General features: G+C 37.3%; 2 protein-coding genes across 4 annotated transcripts in view; one reads left to right on the forward strand and one right to left on the reverse strand.

The window, feature by feature from the left end:
- The window catches only part of LOC136030105 (serine hydroxymethyltransferase, mitochondrial-like), an 81,992-nt gene extending 71,346 nt beyond the window's left edge, over positions 1-10,646 (forward strand). For both annotated transcript variants that reach the window (XM_065708788.1, XM_065708778.1), the window contains exons 9-10: positions 2,929-3,036; positions 10,395-10,646. In XM_065708788.1, coding sequence (XP_065564860.1) covers positions 2,929-3,036; positions 10,395-10,522 — 236 coding nt within the window. In that variant the 3' untranslated portion in view covers positions 10,523-10,646. The remainder of the gene's footprint in view (positions 1-2,928; positions 3,037-10,394) is intronic.
- A 6,796-nt stretch (positions 10,647-17,442) lies between these two features.
- Positions 17,443-23,283, reverse strand: part of LOC136030115 (uncharacterized) — a 35,484-nt gene continuing 29,643 nt past the window's right edge. For both annotated transcript variants that reach the window (XM_065708798.1, XM_065708806.1), the window contains exon 4: positions 17,443-17,683. In XM_065708798.1, the coding sequence (XP_065564870.1) occupies positions 17,478-17,683 (206 nt within the window). In that variant the 3' untranslated portion in view covers positions 17,443-17,477. The remainder of the gene's footprint in view (positions 17,684-23,283) is intronic.

A 23,283-nucleotide genomic window follows, 5' to 3' on the forward strand; every position in this document is an offset into this window, starting at 1 on the left:
TTTCAGGGATTAGACCAGATTAAATTAGAAATAGTCCTTTTCCCGATTCTATAATCTTGGGGGTGGTTAATTCGGAAAAATTAGAAAAAATGAGGTATTTTTAACTTACGAACGGGTGATCGGGTCGTGTCTCAGAGATCTTATTTTAAATCCCGACTGTTTGAGGCGAAACCTGAAATCTTAAAAAAACGCTTAGAGTGGAGGGATCAGGATGAAACTTGGTGGAAAAAATAAGCACAAATCCTATATGCGTGATTGACATAATCGGAACGGATCCGCTCTCTTTGGGTGAGCTTGGGGGGGGGGGCTAATTCAGAAAAATTATAAAAAATAAGGTATTTTTTATTTCCGAACGAGTGATTGAATCTTAATGAAATTTGATATTTCGAAGGGTCTCGTAATTCGGACCTCTCATTTTAAATTCCCACCCAATCCAGTGTCATTGGAGGAATCAGAGGGGGGGACTGGAAATCTTGAAAAACGCTTAGAGTGGAGAGATCGGGATGAAACTTGGTGGGAAGAATAAACACAAGTCCTAGATACGTGATTGACATAACCGGACCAGATCCACTCTCTTTGGGGAGTGGAGGGGACCTAATTCGGTAATTTGGAAAAATTCGAAAAAAAGGCGTTTTTAACTTACGAACTGTTGGTTGGATCCTAATGAAATTTGATTTTTGGAAGGACCTCGTGTCTCAGAGCTCTTATTTTAAATGCTGACTGGATCCGGCGACATTCGGCGGAGTTCGAGAAAGAAACCGAAAATCTTGGAAAACACTTAGAGTGGAGAGATCGTGATGATACTTGGTGGGAACAATAAGCACAAGTCCTAGATAAGTGATTGAAATAACCAGACCGGATTGGCTCTCTTTGGGGAAGTTGTGGGCGAGTTAATTCGGAAAAAATAGAAAAATTAGGTATTTTTAACTTACGAACGGGTGTTCAGATCATAATGAAATTTGATATCTTGAACGGTCTTGTGCTCCAGAGCTCTTATTTAAAATCTCGACCTGATCCATAGACATGAGTTGGAGGGGGAAACTGGAAATCTTGGAAAACGTGAAAATTGAGGTCTCTTTATTTTAAGAATGAGTGATCGGAACTAAATGAAACTTGACATATAGAAAGATCTTATGTCTTAGATGCTCCATTTTCCAGTCGATTCAGATCCGGGGACATAGGGGGATGGAGGGGGAAACAGAAATCTCGGAAACCGGAAATCTTGACAAACGCTTAGAGTGGAGAGATCGGGATGAAACTTGATGGGAAGAATAAGCAAAAGTTCTAGATACGCTATTGACATAATTGGATCGGATCCGCTCTCTTTGGGGGAGTTTAGGGGGGTCCGGTGCTTTGGCGAGTTCGGTGCTTCTGGACGTGCTAGGACGATGAAAATTGGTAGGCGTGTCAGGGACCTGCACAAATTGACTTGATAACAGTCTTTTCCCCGGATTCGACCATCTGGGGGGCTTGAGGGAGAGGAAAAATTGAAAAGCAAACTTCGTAGATACGTGGTTGATGTAACCGGACTGGATCCGCTCTCTTTGGAGGAGTTAAGGGGGGGAGTCCAGTGCTTTGTCGAGTTCGGTGCTTCTGGACGTGCTAAAACGATAAAAATTGGTAGGCGTGTCAGGGACTTGAAAAATTGTCTTGATCTGGGGGCTGATCTGGGGGGCTGAAGGGGAGAAAAAAAATTTAAAAAAATGAGGTATTTTTAACGCACGAATTGGTGATCGGTTCCTGATGAATTTTGATATTTAGAAGGACCTCGTGTCTAAGTGCTCTGATTTTAATTCCTGACCGGTATTAAGCCTCTGATTTTCCTTTTAAATCAATCTATTGATTCTTAGAATTTTGCTAGAGCTCATGCCATATGAGCTCTTGGCTCATCCGACCTCGTCACAAGTACCATATGAGCTCTTAGCTCTTGTTTTTCTGAACTTTGAAATACAGTAAAACAGGGGCCCAACATGAGCCAGCGATAAATATTTAAAAACCAGTCATATAGACGGATTTTTCTCGATAAATGTTACTTTGGTTAATAAATATTTTTAATCATAAAGATAAAGTCCAAGGGAATGAGACAATATTATCCGAAATGAAGCCACACCCCTGGGATGCTCTAAAACAAGAGCCCCCTAATAAATATAAATAATTAGTATTCTTTATGAAAAATGGAACACGCAAAAAATATTTACATAATAATATGGCCAACATTTGCGAGTATTTGAATAACGAATTATATTTGCCTAGGTCGTTCAATATGAGCTAGGTAGTGCTTTGTAAAGCTAATAACTCTTATCTGTAAATATTTCTTTTATTCTGTTTTGCAAAATATGGCATTTTTATGTAGAATTGAAAAGTTAAGAGTTTAAAGGAGTTGTCTTTTGAAATTTAGAGCTACTTCTATCAAACAACGGAACCAGGCGGAAATACGGAACATGAAAGGGTAAAAGGAAATAATGAAAGCAAATTTCTTCACTTGCAACGAAGTTTTGATAGTTTATAAGGCTGCTATTGCATTGTAAACACTGCTGTTGTTAATATACACAAGTTTGTGTTAGTTTTAATGCATAAAAAATACAACAGGGAAATTGAAAATCAGAGCTCAGAGTTTTATTAACCAATAAATATCGAATGGAAATACAATACCCTTATTCCCCCTTGAAACACTCCACGACCACGTAATGGGTTACATGTATTGTTATCATTCATTTTCGAATGAAGATAATGACTAATAATTCATGGCCATTGATGAGAATTTGCTTGTATTTGTACATAAGTACCTCAATTAGTTTGTATAATACTCACTGGGATCATATAAGCTTTAAATTTACTTTTATCAGCCATTTTCAGATGAACGTACCAGTTAGTTATTATTTGTGATAATTTGCCTTTGAACGAACAGTGAAGTACTACTTTTCACAGGAGCTGCTGCGTTGACTTCAAGAGGCTTTATGGAATCAGATTTTGAAAAAGTGGTGGATTTCATTGCTGAAGCTACTGCAATTGCAACAGAAGTAAAAACGAAAACAAGTAAGTAAAAGAAATGGATTCTAAGCAAAAAATTGATTAAATAATAGCTCCCTTCATGACGAGAAGAGGGGGGGGGGACAAAACTAGCTACAAAATTTCCTTTGGGAACCCAGAAAAAATAGTCAAAATGGTCTTACGATTCGCGAGGAAAAATGATCAAAATTTGGCCGGAAATTGTTTTTTGGGCTCTATATTATTGATTTTAGGTTTCTTGTTTTGGACCATGTAGTAAGATGAGGGTACATCTTTTCTTCATTAAATGCAGTGCAAATAACGAAGGGCAAAAATTTTAAAGCAGATCAGTTGTCGCCTCTACAAATTAAAAATTTGCCAACTAAGCGATAAAAGAAGCGAACAATGTGTCTAATCTATAGTCTGTAGATGTTATTATTTGCTTCTATCACAAGGTTATTAGAGGGCCTTAAATTGTCTTTATTTTACCAAAGACCATTGTTACTTCCTATTTACTCATGTTCTTTTTTTTCTTGAGAGGATAAAAAATCTTTTTTTGAAATTTTGAAATATTACAAAAAAAAAATCACGAATAATCTTAATGGCTCTGTTGTTATGCGGTCAATAACAACTGGATTCAAAACAAACGTTAAAGACAGATGGATCATATGGATGTATTCACTTAATAAGTGTACTTACTTTTTCTACTTTGCAAGGCTTTGATTTAACAAGGCGTTAGAGATACAACGTCATGGCTTCGCCCATCTTTCTCAAATTGTCTCAAGAATCTATGGTTTCCGTTTATTCTTTGAGCTCTCCAGAAGAAGAGGGGGGGGGGAGATATCCCCTTGTCGACAAATCAAAAAATAATGGAACCAAATGGAGACGGGCTTCGTAGATTTTTATAAAATAAATGCGTCTAAGTTAATAGTTCTATATACTGGCTATATATAGAATATACTGGATATATATAGACTATATATATATATATAGAATATATATAGACTATATTATATAGAATAATACTTGCTAAGGTTTTGATACCAGTGGCATTTTGAGCTGATTTCATATAAATTCGATGTCCAGAATTCAAACGTGTAGTAGGAGCTCAAATTCTGAAAGTTTTGTGTTTTAGTAACATTTGAGTTTCCTATTCTAAGTTGCACATCAGGATCACATTTTAAAAAGAAAAGAATAATTAATGTAATTTAATGTTACTTGTAAATTTAGTCTTAATCATTGAAGGAAAATGGAAAAAATATAGAAAATATTGCAGTTGTAATCATCTAATTTGGAAGAATCGAATTCACTTTTGTTCATTTTTTTTTTATACTAACAAAAACCGTGTACTAGTTTTAATTATAGCCCAGAGGGTTTTTTCTAGTAGTTTGTCAATAATTTTTGACATTTATTTGCCAAAATCCTTCAAGTTTTTTGTTGTTTTTTTATTGGTTTTGTTGATTGTTTTTATCATTCATTACTGGGCTTTTCAAATATTTTTGCTCCTTCCAATTACATCGCATGCTTGTAAGTCAAGATTATGTTTTAAAACGACTCAAAAAGAGAAACAATCAAAATTTTGCGCCTTAAATTGGAACAACTTAAAATTATCCGTGTAACTTTGCTTTTGATTTTTTTTTTTTTTTTTTTTTTTTTTTAAACAATGAGAACCCTCTGTTCTCATTTTACCTTACCTGAGGTAAGCAACCCTGCAGACCAGGGGCGACACAACAATTATAAACTTGGCCTACGTTGCCCGGGCAACGTGAAGTGTTGCGGCAAATTTGCCCGGCTTCGCCAACTAAAGTGTTGCGAGAGCAACACTTTGGTTTTCTTTCTTCGCTATCGATCAGTAATCACATGATCAAAGGCTATTCCTCAGCGTTAAAAAACAACAACTACAAAATAATATCGAAAGAAGGGACTAAATTGACTTTGCAGCCAGTTGAACTGTATCTTTTCAATCGTAGACATCATGACGGATGAAAACTTTGAACAGTATCTTATATAATCTGGTTGGTATTATAAAGCTATCCGTAACTTTTCAGGATTAAAATACCACAGGTGACACTAATTATTACGAAACTACCTCATTGTTTTACGTTGTCGTTTGTACCCGTTGCGTAAACACTTAATTCTGTCAGATTTAAAGAGATCGAATACAGTGTGCACCAAATTGCACAAATTTCTGGCCCAAAGTGAACAGATTCTTACTTACAAGTCAATCTCCCGTGATAGACATCAAGTTCACCGGAAACAAATAAATGGGTACACCGACTAGCAAAGGTTGCAAACCCCTTATCGCTGAAGATGGTTGTAGCCCAACAGCCGATTATTACTTAGAAGTCCCCCTACATGTCTTACCACTGGAACCAAATTGGTTTAACCATCAAATACACCGGAAACAAATAATAGGTACACCAACTAACAAAAGTGGCAAACCCCTCATTGCCGAAGATGATTATGAGCTAACAGCCGTTTCTCGCCCAAAGTGAACCGATTCTTACTTATAAAGTCCCTCTTCCGTGATAGGCATCAAGTTCACCTGAAACAAATAAATGGGTACACCAACTAGCATAGATGCAAACCCCTTATCGCTGAATTTGACTGTAGCCTAACAGCAGATTATTACTTACAAGTCCCCTACATGTCTTACCACTGGAACCAAATTGGCTTTGCCATCAAATACACTGGGAACAAATAATAGATACACCAACTAGCAAAAATTGCTAACCCCTCATTGCCGAAGGTGATTTTTACCTAACAGCCGACTATTGCTTACAAGTCCTCTATATGTCTCACAATTTGTATCGGCCTAGATTTTGTTTCAGTGTGTACCTTACTACTGAAGTTGTCAAGCCCTTGAAACTTTCAAACTGGTATACCTCATGAAGGAATTTTGTACCAAAAAAATGGATGTGATATACTTTGATCAGCTCATCAAGAGCTATCGATTGCCGTCGAAAAAAAAATTCTATCTGTCTTAGTTCAAAAGTTGTTTTTTTTTTGCCGTAGGCCAACGTTCTAACGTCACCTCTTATAAGGAGCAAAGGATAAGCTCCAATTTCTTTAGCAATGAGAGAACTTTTAAAGTTTATTAGGCACATCTGATACCATTTCTCTACCGCAATCTCAAGTCCGAAAAACCGTATGATAAACTCAGCTGAAATCACGAACAGAAATGGGTAGAAACAATAGATGGCAGCACTATCAGACCCGTGGGAAAATGCCACATTTTTGCTTCTGTAAATTTTTCTATTTATCACTCAAAGAAGATATATGGCTGTGGGGCCGGGTAACTGCCGAATATATTTAACACTTATGGATTTTAGTCCATCTTCAATTTGAAAGTGGTGCCTGCCTGCTTGCCTGCTAGAACGGAGCTTTCCACTCGAAAGCAGAAACATGGTTTGATGAAACGAAAGCTTGGCTGCACACCTTCAGATACTCCTCTCTGACATAGGCTACATAACTCCACTTCACTTCGCACACCATAGGCTCTGGCTCGTGGACAAGCAAAAACCATCCTTTTCAGCCCCAGGCAAGAGTTCTGCAGAGCTTTCCAAAATGTAATGTCATATTCATCAATCCGGCCTGAGGCCCACACATTCCGTAAAACCCGCACAGCTTAGACCCTTACAAGTTTCCAGGAATAAGTTGAGATCGGTGGCATAGAAAAAAAAAACGGGACAAAACCAAAGTGTTGCTCTCGCAACACAATAAGAATTCATGATAATGACCTAGTTTCACAGTTATTTTCGGGAAAATTAGCTGCAGCAATATGATTCGGAAAAGCCAGGGATAGAGACATGATACTAATGATGCTTTACTCCCCCCCCCCCCCCCCCCGAGAACAGCATGTACAAGATAAGGGCGCACAACCTTTTCTCTAAATATTATGTATATTATAGTTTTTTTGAATGTATTTAATAATTAGAACTATTTTTATTTTGCTTAATAAAGTGATTTTTATTTTAGGTACGATTTTTGCTGTTTGAAAACATAAAAAATAACAGAACTGTAAAAACCCCAAAAAAAATTCTTAGGGAGGATACACGTCTTTTTCTGCAGTCATGTGGGTTATTTTGATGTTGAATTATCTCCCGAGCCGCCTTAACTATCGATAAAGAATTCAAAGCATATGGATAGGTTACGGTTGGAATGATTCTAATTTCTAAATTTTATTCAGAATAAATGTTTATGAAAGACAAGGTCCGAGAATCTGACTGTTAAAGAAAAACTGGAAAATGGAAAAACTACTTTAAGATAAAAAAAAGAAGAAAATTGCGCTCGAAAGAATGTTTATATTCAACCAACTAAGCAGAGAATAATCTTCAGAAAAATGATGAATATACTTAGGTTCCTTTCAAAGAATATAGGAAACTTCTAAGAATGGAAATTGGCAATAGTTTCGAAAAGAAAAATTACCAGTGCTATCCGGCTTTCGACATTTTTTTTTTTTTTTACCCTAAACTGATCCGTACTTATCTATTCGGGTACTTCAAAATCTAAGGGATTGTTAAGAAAGCAGAATTTTTTTTTTAGTAGACCTACCTGCTTAAAGCCAATTGCAGTATATAATTTTTTCGGGGTCATCTTGCAAGAAGGATTGTTGCCGCCTTCCTAATTTCGCCATCTATTAAAACATCAATAGTATTGCAGCTATGAGGTCGCGCAGGCAGGATTTCTCTTGGGGAAAGTTTTCTGGAAAGTATCTTAGTATACTTCTGAAAAAGTTGCGGAATCTGATATATGCTAGGTGATTGCAGTTGTCTCAATAGTTTTGGGTACTCATTCAGGCAACTTTATATCAAATAGGAGATGTACAAAAAAATATGGCTTGGTCCACCTTCTCGGTCTATTATAAAAGAAAGTTCAATGTAGTTAGATCATGTTTTGAGAAAAAGGATTATAGGCTGCCAATATTTTGTTTTTTGACAATCCAGTTGCGACCAAACAAAAAGTAGGGAGTCCTAGAACGAGGTGAGGAGATTTAATAAAAAAGTAAAGGAGGTGTCAATTTTTTTTCGGGGGCGGGGGACAAAGTTGGAAGTTTCAAAATAGAGGGATTGGAGGAGAAGGGCTTATAGCTTGGCAACTGGTGGCACGGTGGCTTGTGAATAGAAGGTAAAGAATACGTCATCAGATTTCAAAGTCCCTACCGGCCGTACCAATCCCCGTTTCATGGCCCTTCAGCCAGGAAGTGCAATGGGAGTCGGAGCCAGCCATCCTGTGCTTTCACACACCCTTTCAGTTTACCTTCCCCACACCTCTCCAGGTACCCATTTAGAGCTGCGTTGACTCTGGGAGTCACGCCACTGACCCCGTTCCAAACCAAATAACTAGTGACGCAAGGACTTAACCTGTGAGTAGAATGAATAGTCAAAAATTAAAACAGAAGACAATTGATCGAAACTATGAAAAAAAAGGCCGTCAATTTTATGAATATACAATGGCTGTGCAAATAGCTATTCAAAAAGCACTTTGACCTTTCCTCTCTCTTGTAAAACTTGTACTGTATTTCTGTAAATTATTGTTTGTACTCATGCTTTTATGAATTTAAACGTTTCTTTTCTTTGAATTATTATTATTCATGGCTAGTCGAAAAATTAGTAAAATACCCCTTTTTCCTCTTGTAAATTTGACATTTATCAAACAGTTCGTGGTTACGAACTGTAGTAAGGAACGACCCGGCTCAGTAGTAACCAAAACTCTAAAAAACGGGATTTTGATACTAATAGATACACCAAAAGAAATAGTTTTTTAGGGTGATTTCAAATATATAAGCTTCATCAAATTTAGTCTTACCCATCAAAAGTTACGAGAAAATTTGGAAAATAGGGGGAAACACCCCTTAAACGTCTTAGTATCTAACGAAAATCACATCAGATTCAGCGTATCAGAGAACCCTACTGTAGAAGTTTCAAGCGCCTATTTACAAAAATGTGGAATTTTGTATTTTTTGCCAGATACCGATCATGTTTGTTTGTTTTCTTTTTTTCTTTTTTTTTCCAGGGGTGATCGTATCGACCCAGTGGTCCTAGAATGTCGCGAAAGGGCTCATTCCAACGGAAACTAAAAGTTCTAGTGCCCTTTTTAAGTGATCAAAAATTGGAGGGCACCTAGGCCCCCTCCCACGCTCACGTTTTCCCCAAAGCCACCGGATCAAAATTTTGAGATAGCCATTTTGTTCAGCATAGTCGAAAAAACCTAATAACTATGTCTTTTGGGATGACTTACTCCCCCACAGTCCCCGGTGAGCGGCTGCAAGTCACAAACTTTGACCGTTGTTTACATATAGAAATAGTTATTGGAAAGTGTACAGAGGTTTTCAGGGGGATTTTTTTCTAGTTGGGGAGGGATGGAAGTCGAGGGGAGGGGGTTACGTGGGATGATCTTTTCATGGAGAATTTATTTTGGGGAAGAAAAATTCCATGAAGGGGGCACAGGATTTTCTAATATTCTTTAAAAAAAAGCAATGAAAAAATAAATATGAAAAAGTTTTTTCTACTGGATGTAAGGAGCAGCATTAAAACTTAAAAGGAACAGAAATTATTACGCATATGAGGAAGTTCATCTCCTCCTAGATACCTCGCTCTTTATGGTAAAGTATTTTTTGAAATTTCGACTATTTATTCTACGACCTTTGTGATTCAGGAGTCATTCTGAAAGAACTGGGATAAAATTTAAGCTTTAGTCTAAAGAGCGAGGTATTGACGAGGGGCGAACCCTCTCATATACGTGATAAAAATGTACGAATGTAAAAGCGCGTTACGTTAGTTATTTCGTAAGTTACATATATTTATTACTAATAAAAACGTTCGTACAAAAAAACTGTACGATGTAAAGTGACCGAAAAATTGGAGGGAAAATCGGTCTCCTATCCCCCACCCCTTTTTTTCAAAATCGTCCGATCAAAACTATGAGAAAGCCATTTAGCCACAAAAAATTAATATGCAAATTTCGTTTTAATTATTCTTGTGCGGAGAGCCAAAATCAAAACATGTATTAATTCAAAACGTTCAGAAATTAAATTAAAAAAACAAGTTTTTCAACTGAAAGTAAGGAGCGATATTAAAACTCAAAACGAGCAGAAATTACTCGGTATATGAAAGGAGCTGTTCCCTCCTAAATGCCTCGCTCTTTACGCTAAAGTTTTTTATTGTTTTAAAAAGTAGAGTTGTGAGAAAAGGTCAAATTTTAGCCTAAAGAGTGGGGCGTTTAAGAGCGAACAGCCCCTTTCATATACGGAGTAATCTTTGTTCGTTTTAAGTTATAGTTTCGCTCCTTACTTTCAGTTGAAAAAAAAAACTTGTTTTTTTAATTTAATCTACAACTGGGACGGGACTGAGACAATGATAGGTTTTGTGACCTTTAATTGCTGAAAAAATGTTCTTTTTTTCTAGACAAACTCAAAGACTTCAAAGCTTTCTTAGAGACTGACGAAGATGTTATTGCCAAGATGGCCCAGTTGAAGAAGGCTATCAATGAATTTGCCATCCGATTCCCAATGCCTGGCTTTTCTGACCATTAATTTGGCAATTAAGTTTGAGTGCCTTATATTAACTAAGCCAGTAAGACTTATTGTAGGTGTTTTATGTATAAATTGTTATGACCTAATCAAATGATAATATTTTAATAGTACTGTTCCTTTGACTCTTTCTATCTTAGCATGTAGAGGAAAAAAATGCTTCTTGCAATTTTGTAGATTGCCATCAATTTTTTAGACTTTGGCTGCAATTTTGTAGCCCTTTAATTCCAACTTTTTGAATTAAAATCAAGTACTGGCATCAAGCCATGGCTAATTGGAGAAAATTTCAAGACAGATAGTCTGAGTGAGAGGCAAAGCTGGCTCTATTTTAGGGCTCATAATTAAAAACATTTGAAAGTAGTTATATAATAAGAATATACTGCAATAAAAAGACTTTCCTCTCTATAAAAATGACTTTCACTGAAAAACTTGTCAATATTATTCTTGAAAGAGTTGGTAGAGTCAGCCATAACCTCTTCTTGGGTGGGGTTGCTCCATTCTTTTACTACTCGGTTTGTGAAGTTCCACCTTCCAACTGACTTATTGAAAGGGTTTTGTTTTAGCTTAAAGTTGTGTCCTCGCAGATTTTTTCTGTTGAAGAAGAGTATTTCCTCTGTCCCAATGTCATTGTAGTACTTGCGACATAGCTTCAAACTTTCAATAGGTCACCTCGGAGGAGTCTATAGGAGATGGAAGGAAGTGACAACTTTTCCAATCGTTTAGGAAAGGCCTCTTAGTTTTGGCACAAATTTTGTTACTCTTCGCTGAATCGTCTCAAGTGCATCAATGTCTTTTTGAAAGTGAGGTCCTATTTTCATGTCACCATATTCAATTATAGGCCGAACAAGAGACTTGAATAGGGTTGAAAAAGCTGAGGGCCGTTTAGGGTGAAGTTTCTAAGATTAAGTCCAACTGCCTTCGAAGAGGTAGTCATGTCATGGTGACATAATTGCCACCATGACAATTGTCATGGTGAGGCAGAGGGGCTTCCTCTAACTTCAGAGAAACGGCTTGGGATTGCAGTCTTTTTTCATATAGTACTTTTATATAGGATTGTGCCCTTTAGAAAGGCTTGAAAGGGCTATGTAGTATCTAGATCGCATTCACTTTCAATATCTTTAAAGTTTCCAAAATGATTAAATTAAGTAATTCTTACCTTTTGAGCTTGTAATCATTTTACTGAAAATAATAATGATAATTTACTTGAACTCTCTATACATACAAAAAAATGCACTTAGAGGAAAATGAAAAAAAGAAATATACATAATAAAAACACTTATCATCACAAACCCTAAAAATACACTAACAATGACTCACAAACGATTAATACACCCCAACGGAAAATCTACGACTGACTCAGATCGCTGTCTGGAATCTGCCTTCAACAACATCCGTCTTATTACATATCTCAGAGACTCCGTAACGTCTGGAGATATAACTGTCACGAGACCAAATAGGAAGAAGAAAATACTAAGAAAATTTGAAAAAGACAGACCGAATTTGTTGATGTTCTTATGAGGTAAAAAAATTCTTCAATAATGGCACCAGAAAAAATACATGGGGAGCAAAAACGAGTTATATAGCCGACCAAGCGTTTTTTTTTTTTTTGCCACTTTGACCTTTAACTCTAGAAAAAAGTCCACCTGACTTTCTCAACTTCTATCTCAACACATTTATTTTTAGTGACCTTGTTGTTCGAATCGAGGTCCCGAATGTAAGTCCAAGGTACTTGAGAGACGCAATGGCAGAAATTGAATCAGGGTCAACCTGAATTTTTGAATCGGGAGGGTGATGACAATCAAAAACGGGAAATTCAGTTTTAGCAGAAGGGAATGGCAGCCCGATGTCAAACAACCCGGCATAAAGGCTGTTCACAGCAGCCTGCAGTGATTGCAGATTATCAGACAGCAGAAAAATGTCATCTACGTACGAAAGGTGACTTGCGTCAATGGATGGCTCGATAAGAAAATGCGGTATCCTGCGGGTTGCACAGCGGACGGCATTGTTAAATATTGCAGAACTTAACACCAAGCCCTCCTGTTATGCTCCGCGACGCACATAAATTCGGCTGTTATAAAGATTTTCGACGCGGATACGTATAGAAGAGTTTTGATACCTTTGCCACAGGGATGCACAAATGAATGGGTTTACCCCACTCCACAAAAGTGCTAAAACAGCTTGGGAGTGTAGGATCGAATCAAATGCTTTAGAAATATGTATTGCACAAACATATAAAGGTTTCTTCATTCTCTCATACCTCTCCAACATTGACACGAAAACCGCATGTGCATTTCCAACACCAAGACCCGCACGAAAACCAAACTGATGATCTCCATGATCCCACCTATTCAAAATTTTTAAAAGAAGAATCTTTTCAAATAATTTTGCAATAACTGACCAAACTGTAATTGGACGATAAGTCACAAGATTGAGGGTCCTTTTTTTTGGGATGCACGTCGCAAAGCCCTCGCATAGTGCAGTCGGTACGAATTGCTGCGCAATACAAGCTTGGAAAAGTAACAACATATGCTCAACTAATTTCGCAGTATCATAAATCAAATGTTCAGGTTAGAGTCCATCAGAACCAGGAGCTTTGCCTTTTTTAAGGAGACGAATTAGCGAATAGAAGTAAGATTCGGCTATGATCTAGTTGAGGAAAATGGTGAAAGACAATCTACCAAAAAATGGTGTCCGGTGGTGGAGGCTATCAGAGAATAACGAAGAGAAGTGTTTTTCCCAGGAAGTTACATCAATAGGGTTAGAATGCGAACAAGACGACGAAGTGAACTTTGATACTTTGCTCCATACTAACTACGGATGATGTTCGGACATCACGAGACAGAATAGATACTTGCCTTCTCTTAAAGAGCAGTACAGCTTTCCGGTACTCTTTTTTAGTCGATTTAAGGATCCTAAAAATTAAACCAGATCTGGGACGATCACAATTCATCCAGATCTTGAACCAAAACTTGTGACGGTTCTTTGCAAGCTGTGACCCTGGGCCACAGCCTGTGACCCTGGGCCTAGGTACCAACCCTAATTCTCTCAGATGGTACTGCGACTGAGGTGGCTACTTTAATCGAATGAGTATGCTCAGTAAGATACCAATCTAGATCAACGCTGCTGCCATTCGGCGTTGTAGAAAGAAGGTGAAAAGGAATTTTGATTTTAGACAGCATAGAATCCAAAACACTTTGATATAGTGGTATATCAATATTATTTCAATGCATCTTCCAAAACCACCGAGGCTACGGACTGATTTGTGGAAAAAACAAATGTATACAAAACTTTAAATGTAAATGGTCACTTGTTAACATATCATCAGATACGTCAACAATGACCACTGCGGTTCCAGGATATTCGAGAGAACAAAATCAAGACCGGAAGTGGAACCAGAATGGTGAAAATAAGAGAAATATTTAGATTTTGAAAGCAAAAATCTAAAAATCTTCTTTTTTGAAAGCAAAAAAATTCGCTTGGCATTGCAGAAACGAGCAACTGTGTAAACGGTGCAGCAGCATCTTTGAGGTCTGAGTTGAAGTTACCACATATGACGAGCAATTTATTTTATGACCTAACTTTATGCAATAGTTTTGACAGAGAGGCACAAGCTGACGCATATTGTCAGCTAGATGTAGAATTTCCATAATCAGTTGGCATCTAAACACATACAAGAACAATGCTACCTAAATCAACTGCGAGGTATAGATCTATAGATTCAAGACAACTACATCTAAACCCTGAACTTCTAATTTACATTAATTATTAAGCCACCAGATGGACGGGCATTAGTAGTCTTAGCAGGTTTAATAAAAAATAAATGTTCAGAAGAAACTTCTAGCATCGGAGAATTATCCATATTGAGCAAGTGTTCGGCTAAACAGACAATCGTACTTAAATAACAGGTTGTCAAGAGTTCTTAATTTCTCCCGGGCGCCATTAATGTTCTGAAAAACTACTGAAACTATTTCACTAGGACTAGAGCCCATATCAACGCGCACGGTTTTCAGTTTCATTTCTAACATCAGGCCCTCGAACAGGTAGGTGTTTCTTGACCTCTGAACACGACAGACTGTTGCTTCGATGACTGCCATTACAGTTGGCACAGGTAAAGGACTGCGCTTGACAGCTCCTGTCACGATTGCTATGATTACCGGCACATTTGCTGCATCCGCTGATTGTTCGTCAGACATATGCATTACTATCTTTTTTTTTCTTTTTTTTTTTAGCCACAATATGCTAGACCTTGTTGTCACAACCAAGTTTTTCCATAAACTCACATTGGTTAACTGGGTTTCGAATATTCAAGTTGCTCAGAACATTGATCAACACAACAGGAACAGTAGGTTGCGCCTGAGCTGGCACTGAAGGCCAGAAGATTGGGCCTAGGGGCTGTATCGAGGTTTCCTACTTTTCAACAAGAAAATTGAACATCCTCACGCACTTGTTCAAACGAGATGCTACAATAGTGTTTGGTTCATTAGGGATAGCTGGTACGTCACAAGAATCAACTATAACAAAGAGGGTAAGCTCCCCCTTATGCGCTAAAAAAAACCACTCAACAGATCATGCAAATCTGCCAGAAATGTTGCACTTGGATGTGAACCCCTGCGCCTTTCAAGATCATCAGATTTCGAGGCATTTCTGCACACATCCTCTGCCTGCTTTATCATAATCTTTTGCGAATTATTTTGATGCAATCTTGATAGCTGTATCTTTTGTAATATTCAGCTGTAGAAAATTCAGAACTGGACACATATGTATAGAAATCACCATTTTTCTGGTGGTTTCCTTACGAGAGAAGTAAGGGAAGCGTTGAAGGCTGATTACCTTGTCCCCATAATTTAAGGGACAAGCCCGGCAGGTACCACTGCTCTTGCTACCAACTCTCTCAGCCCCCTTCTGCTTACTTTTCTCCCGCCAACTCTATCGCAGCGTGATTGCCTATAAATATCAGATTTCCTAATTATATTTGCACTGCTTGATGACTCAATGAAATATCTAATTTCTTGCTAAAAAAAAAATTAGTCAGAAAGATTTCACACAATATCACTATAAGCTACCTTCATTTGTCGAGTGATTATAAAATAAGTTCATAAAAACTTGCCAAACAGCTTTTGTTTAAAATCCCGAGCAAGATTATTTTTTCGTTCAGAATGCAGAGGTGTTCCCTTTCTTAATTGTTAATTTCAATAGAATCTTCCCTGAAAAAATGGAGGAAAATTAACTAATCTCCCCCTCGTAAATTGTCCATTTTCTATTTTGGGTAAGTCCGAGTATTTTAGTTTAACTATGAATAGCATGTTCTTTTACAAATTCTGAAACTGAGTTAACAGGGGAGAAAACAATTTTTGCATATTTAGTGTAGTTGGAATTATTTTTAAGTTTTAGTACTTAAAAAAAAGGTACTTAAAAAAGTACTGTACTTAAGTTTTAGTACTTAAAAAAAAGTACTTAAAACCAACATGTCAAACGTGCGATTTTTTACTTTTGCGGTTCTTTTTTCAGTAACAAGCTCACTAAAACGAGCAGATTCTTTTTCGTAACACGTATTCTTTTTCTTGCGTTATTGTCTTTTTGCATTCTATGGGCACTTTTTTGGCAGTTTGAGACATTAATTTGCATCTTTAAAGGACATTTTTATGATCACGCTAATTTGAGTCTATGATGGGCTTTGAAGCTAAAATTCGTAATAAGTAAGAACAAAAAAGAAACAAAAGGAGCAAAACTAATTGCCCTTTTGGCATCTCTTGCTTTTCACAAATAAAGGTCTGCTAGATCAAATTACCAAGTAAATTTTAACCTAATAAATGAAAAGAATAAACATTTTTATTTACACCATTGACAATCTATGCAAAACTTCCCACCTAAAGATCACAAAAACGTATTGGTCTAGTTGGAAAACTTGAAATTTGTGTTTAAGAAAAGATACTCGAATCAATTTGGCTATTGACGCAATCGTGGTTGCAGTAGTAGCTGTATCCTAGTAAGGAATTCCACAGATCAAAAGTCACATCACGATATTGTTCGACGATCATCTTCAAAGCATCATAAACAAATTAAAGTAATTGTCATAAGCTGTTTGTCTCATTTGGGTATTCCTCTTCTCTGCCCAGAAATACTCTGTATTAGTTGATATTAATCCGTGTTTTGGTTTCAAGTGTTGACAAAATAACTATTGTAGGTCAATACAATATCTCTTTCTTTCTCCTAAGTTTTTGGTGATATTTATGAATTCACTAGTTAGTTTATTCGACAACAAAAAGTCGCCAGTCCTTGCATACTATCCTATCTACCCAAAAACAGTTTTCTTTACTTTAAATAACCTAAAATCCAGTCAAAGTCACTCAGACATTTTTCAGGATCCTGAGAGCTATAAAATAAGATCCTGGGAAGAATTCTGAGGATTCCAAAAATGTCTAAACGACTTTTCACTGGATTTTGGTTATCCGAAGTTAAAAAAATCCGATTTTTGCAGTAGACACGATAATATGGAAGATGTGCGACAGAAAGTGCTTGCAATGAAATTTGGCATCCTTTAAATTGGGAATGTCTGACCCTCGTTCAATTTGATACTGAGAAGTTCACTACTAGTTTCACTTCTCCTCACCCTCACCGCTAATTACACTTCATCTGAGGTGATTAAAATAAATAGCAACTTCATATGACCAAATACAAGTTATATGATTAAAACAACAATGTCTCCTTCTTTTTTTAGTTTTCGTGGGATTGTTGTAGAGTGTACAATTCTGTATCACATTCTTCATAATTTCTCATATCAGTGACAAAAAGGCGATGGGGGCTAATGGAGCTTAATCTGCTAGGTGAGCTGAATTTATCTGTGGCGAATAATTAGTGTTTTCGTTTGCTCTCTTATTAAAGATATGTATTTATTCTTATTGCGCATAGCCTAATTATCAAAGAAGAATTTACAAGATTTTAATTCAAAATGTAAAAATTAAGTACAGCATGACTCGTATTGACCATCCTTCTTTCTTCTTTGTGATAAATTATCATCTGTCAGGTTGACGCTTTCTTCCTTTTCTAATGTTGACAGCCGACTGCTTGATGGACTTTCTTTGATTCCCCAATATTTAAATTCTGGCTCTTTACTATACTGACCCAATACATCTTCTGCAATTCTACTAAATACTTTGTCCATTCCTAATTTAAAAAAAATGGCATGTTATTCGAAAGGCCCTCCAGAAAAGATGAAAAAAGAATTAAGACAGATACTAGATAGACTCAGTCAAGGCCCTGTGAAGTGAGGCAGAAAGTGGGACCCATGGGTCGTAGTTTTTTATTAACACTTGGTACCATGTTTCCCGGGTAGGGTAAAATCTTGTGAATCCCTTTCCACGAGTGTCGCAGGTTGTCGAATTAGACGACTCCAAAAAATAATTATATGTGCATAAAGCAACGATAAAATTAATATACTTCACACCATTCTTTACCGATTTTTTTCCGTAAAATTTCACTCTTGATTGTCTATATGATGAGCTTCAATGATTTCCCGAGGATATAGACCTTCAGTAAAATGGTGGGCTTATGGACGTGAAGACAAAGCTTAACAAAAAATAAAAAAACTGAACAAGCTCATAATGCTTTCTTTGTTGGGCCAACCGCTCCATGATATTTCAAATGGTCTCGAATAAGACGTAATTACAGAGTCCTAATTCCAATGACAGCCGTTAACAGACTGTTAATAACAGTCGTAATTCGAATGATGAAAAATTAGCCCCTCCTCAATCGTGGACACCGGAAACCGTAGCTGTAGCTGTAGACCAGGCTTGCTTGAATTCTGCTAACCCATCTGGTTATTCTGATGAGAACAAGATATTTTAGAAACGGCATTCCCCCATGAAATATGGTATGAGCAGCAGGCTTCAGGAAGTCAAAAAAGTGAGCCTAGTCCTAACTTCCAACCGGTAAGGAATTATGATAGTTTTGTTTATTTTTGTTGTTTATACTATTTAATAGGCTTTAAAACAAGATCTAAGAGTTCATATGGCACTTGTGACGAGGTCGGATGAGCCAAGAGCTCATATGATATGAGCTCTAGAATTTTTTTAGAATCAATAGATTGCTTTAAAAAGAAAATCAGAGGCTTAATGGCGGTCGGGATTAAAAATAAGAGCTCTGAGTCACGAGGTCCTTCTAAATGTCAAAATCAATTAAAATCCGATCACCCACTTGTAAGTTAAAAATACCTCAATTTTTCTAATTTTTCCTCTCCCTTCAGCCCCCCAGATGGTCGAATTAGGGGAAACGACTTTATCAAGTCAATTTGTGCAGCTCCCTGACACACCTACCATTTTTCATCGTCCTAGCACGTCCAGAAGCACCAAACTCGGCAAAACACTGAATCCCACCCCCTAACTCCCCCAAAGAGAGCGGATTCAGTCCAGCTATGTCAGTCACGAATCTACGACATTTATAAGCGTTTTCCAAGATTTCCGGTTTCGCCCTCCAACTCCCCCCAATCTCAACAGATCTGGTCGGGATTTGAAATAAGAGCTCCGAGAGATGAGTTCCTTCTAAATATCAAATTTCATTAAGATCTAGTCACCCGTTCCCAAGTCAAAAATGCCTAAATTTTTCTAATTTTTCCAAATTAACAACCCGCAGCTCCCCCAAAGAGAGTGAATTCGTTCCAATTATGTCAATCACATATCTATAACTTGTGATAATTCTTCCCATCAAGTTTCATCCCGATCTTTCCACTCTAAGCTTTTTCCAAGATTTCCGGTTTCCCCCTCCAACTCTCCCCAATGTCACTGGATCTGGTCGGGATTTAAAATGAGAGTTCTAAAGCACAAGATCGTCCTAAATATCAAATTTCATCAAGATCTGATTACCCGTTGGTAAGTTATAAATACCTTATTTTTTCTAATTTTCCATAATTACCCCCCCCCCCCCAACTCCACCAATATGTCAGGACTTGTGCTTATTCTTCCCACCAAGTTTCATCCTGATCTCCCCGCTTTAAGCGTTTTCCAAGATTTCCGTTCCCCCCCCCCTCCAATGACACTGGATCCGGTCGGGATTTAAATGAGAGTTCTAAAGAACAAGATCGTCCTAAATATCAAATTTCATTAAGATCTGATTACCCGTTGGTAAGTTATAAATACCTCATTTTTTCTAATTTTCCAGCATTACCCCCCCCCCAACTCCACCAAAGAGAGCGGATACGGTCCGGTTATGTCAGTCACTTATCTTGGACTTGTGCTTATTCTTCCCACCAAGTTTCATCCTGATCTCTCCGCTTTAAGCGTTTTCTAAGATTTCCGGTCCCCCCCCCCCCAAATGAAACTGGATCCGGTCGGGATTTAAAATAAGAGATCTGAGTTATGAGGTCCTTCTAAATATGAAATTTCATAAAGATCCGAATATTTCTTCGTAAGTTAAAAACATCTCATTTTTTAATGTTTTAGAAGTAAGCCTGCCCCCCCCCCCTAACTCCCCCAAAGATAGCGGATCTGTTCCGGTTATGTCAATCACGTATCTAGGACTTGTGCTTGTTTTTCCCACCAAGTTTCATCCCGATCCCTCCACTCTAAGCGTTTTCCAAAATTTTAGGTTCCCCCCAACTCCCCACAATGTCACCGTATCCGGTCGGGATTTAAAATAAGAGCTGTGAGACAGGATTTCCTTCCAAACGTCAAATTTCAGTAAGATCTGATTACTCCTTCGTAAGCTAAAAATAACTGATTTTTTCTATTTTTCAGAGTCAACCCTCCCCCCCAACTCCCCCAAAGAGAGTGGATCTGTTCCAGTTATGTTAATCACGTATCTAGAACTTGTGATCATTTTTCCCACCAAGTTTCATCCTGATCCCTCGGCTCTAGGCGTTTTTCAAGATTTTAGGCTCCCCCTAATGTCACCAGATACGGTCGGGATTGAGCTCTGAGACACGATATCCTTCGAAACATCAAATTTCAATAAGATCCGATCACTCCTTCATAAGTTAAAAATACCTCACTTTTCTAATTTTTCAGAATTAACCCTCCCCCTAACTCCCCCAAAGAGAGCGGATCCGTTCCGGTTATGTCGATCACGTATCTAGGACTTGTGCTTATTTTTCCCACCAAGTTTCATCTCGATCCCTCCACTCTAAGAGTTTTCCAAGATTTTAGGTTTCCCACCCTAACTCCCCCAATGTCACCTGATGCGGTCAAGATTTAAAATAAGAGCTTTGAGACGCAATATCCTTCCCAACATCAAATTTCATTAAGATCCGACACCCGTTCGTAAGTTAAAATACCTCCTTTTTCTGATTTTTCCGATTTAACCGTCTCCCAATCCCCCCCCCCCAGATGGTCAAATAGGGGACACGAAAATTTCTAATTTAATCTGGTCTGGTTCCTGATACGCCTGCCAGATTGATCGTCCGAGCTTACCTGGAAGTGCCTAAAGTAGCAAAACTGGGACAGACAGACCGACAGACTGACAGAATTTGCGATCGCTATATGTCACTTGGTTAATACCAAGTGCCATAAAAAATAATTGTTATTTCTCTTGTAAATTTACTGAAAGTTCCACGAATTTGAGCAACATGTTTACCCGTGTTACGATCCTTTTACCGAAAAAAAGTTTCGAAGTTGTACATTCCTTTTTCTTTTTCTTTTTTTTTTTTTTTTTTATTTTCAAAACTAGACTCGAAAAGAGCTGTAAAAGCCTTTGTCCATTGCTCAGTAGATATCAGAAACTTTTTCAGAAGGAGAGATTGAAAAAACGGAACCTGTACATTCTGCGGCATTTATCTTATTTTTTTCAGGGGGGTAAGTCACGTGGAACGACACTATTTTTAGAAACCAAACGGCTAAATCTAAATACATTGAGCTACTAACCACTAACCTGTAGAAGACCCACAATTTTCAATGTGGGAAGTATTAATCCAAAAATTGTTCATCCATATTTTGTCTAAGTCGAGCGATTCTAAATATTTATAGAAGGGATATTTTATATCTTTTTTCAATTACAACAAATAAATTCTGTTTATTCTTATGCTTGAACTACAGTACAAACTTAAACAGATATTTGATAAGAAAACTTATGAATAGCTGTAATAAAAATGAAATATTCCTTCTTTGGGGGGGGGGGGGGGGCTACCCAGTGTAAGAAACCCTAGCACTAGAAAATTACTTTAGAAAAATCTTTCAATGTATTTGATTATTGCAAAACCCCTAATCCGCGCTTTCATTATACATAGCTCTAAAAATAGCTCTCCATTCAGTTTTTTTCCCAATTTGTAAGTTTTGTTGGAACAAGAGTTATCATAAAAAAGAAAGTAAAAATAAATGTCACCACGGTAACATGCTGGTAACTAGTGCCTGTATTTGAATAACACGAAGGAAAATCACGCTTAAGAGAAATGATATAAACTAAGAGAAATATGATTAAATATAGGTCGATGAGTCGACTGAAAATTTTTTTTAGTCGTATATATATATATATATATATATATATATATATATATATATATATATATATATATATATATATATATATATATACTAGATGTTGGGGTGGCGCTTCGCGCCACCCCAACACCTAGTTGGTGGGGCGCTTCGCGCCCCCCCAAGCCCCCCCGCGCGCGTAAGTCGTTACGCGCCATTGTAGTTGTGTCCCTGTGTCCCACCTGTGAATATAGATAGATTTATATATGTGTTTCAAACTACGTAAAAATTGCGAATATACAACATTTTTGGCTTTCCCACTACTGGGAGCTTTCCGTTTCCAATTGCCAGCAATTGATCTGAAAATGTTTGACCAGAGTCATCGTTTTGCAATCGGACACGCATATTTGTAGTTAACTTTAATATTTTTACGTGTGCCCATAAATTAGAATTTTTCAGGCAAGCATTCATTTCGTCTGCAGGAGTTAAACTACGTAAAAATTGCGAATATACAACATTCTTGGCTTTCCCATTGTCTGTGCATATACGAAGCCGTATGTACTAATAATGACGTCATATGCAAACGCTCTTTTTACAAACAAACAAACATGCATAGACACAACTCGTTTTTATATAGATAGATAGATAGATAGATACAATACAAATTAACTGCGTAAAACTTGCGAATATACAACATTCTTCGCTGTCCAATTGTCGCTGCATATAAATAGATTGTCAGGTTTACCGACCCTCGAACATGCAACGTACAATTGTCCATGGGAAAAACAATCAGTATTAAGATCTATACCACATTTTTCTAATGATTGACCTTGAGCTTTCTTAATGGTGATTGCAAATGCTAATCGAATTGGGAATTGCAATCATTTAAATTGAAAAGGCAGATCCGTTGAAATCATGGGAATGCGAGGAATAAGAACAGCCTCACCCTCAAAAGGCCCTGTCAAGATAGTGGCCTCTATTAGGTTTTCCATTGTTTTTTTTTTACGGCAAGTCGCGTGCCATTGCAAAGCTTTGGTGGGTTGATATTTCTTAAAAGTATTATTGGTACGCCTATTTTTAGTTGTAGCACGTGTGGTGGAAACCCTGAAAGATCTATGGAATTTAAAAATTCAGATGGATAATTAACCGCTTCATTTGGTTCCAAAACTGTGTCGACTGACTTGTAAAGGACTGCCTGGTCTCGAATCTTGGTCAAAACAATATTGTTGATTTCGTGGACGTCTATATTTTTGGGTGCGAGAATCGCTCTTTGACTTAGCCATTTATTATTTTTATAATTTTTGTAGAATATTCGGAAATACTTTTTCAATCAATTCATTTTTGGACGTCACTAAATTACAGAAA

This window comes from Artemia franciscana, chromosome 1, assembly GCF_032884065.1.
Source record: "Artemia franciscana chromosome 1, ASM3288406v1, whole genome shotgun sequence".
NCBI lineage: Eukaryota > Metazoa > Arthropoda > Branchiopoda > Anostraca > Artemiidae > Artemia > Artemia franciscana.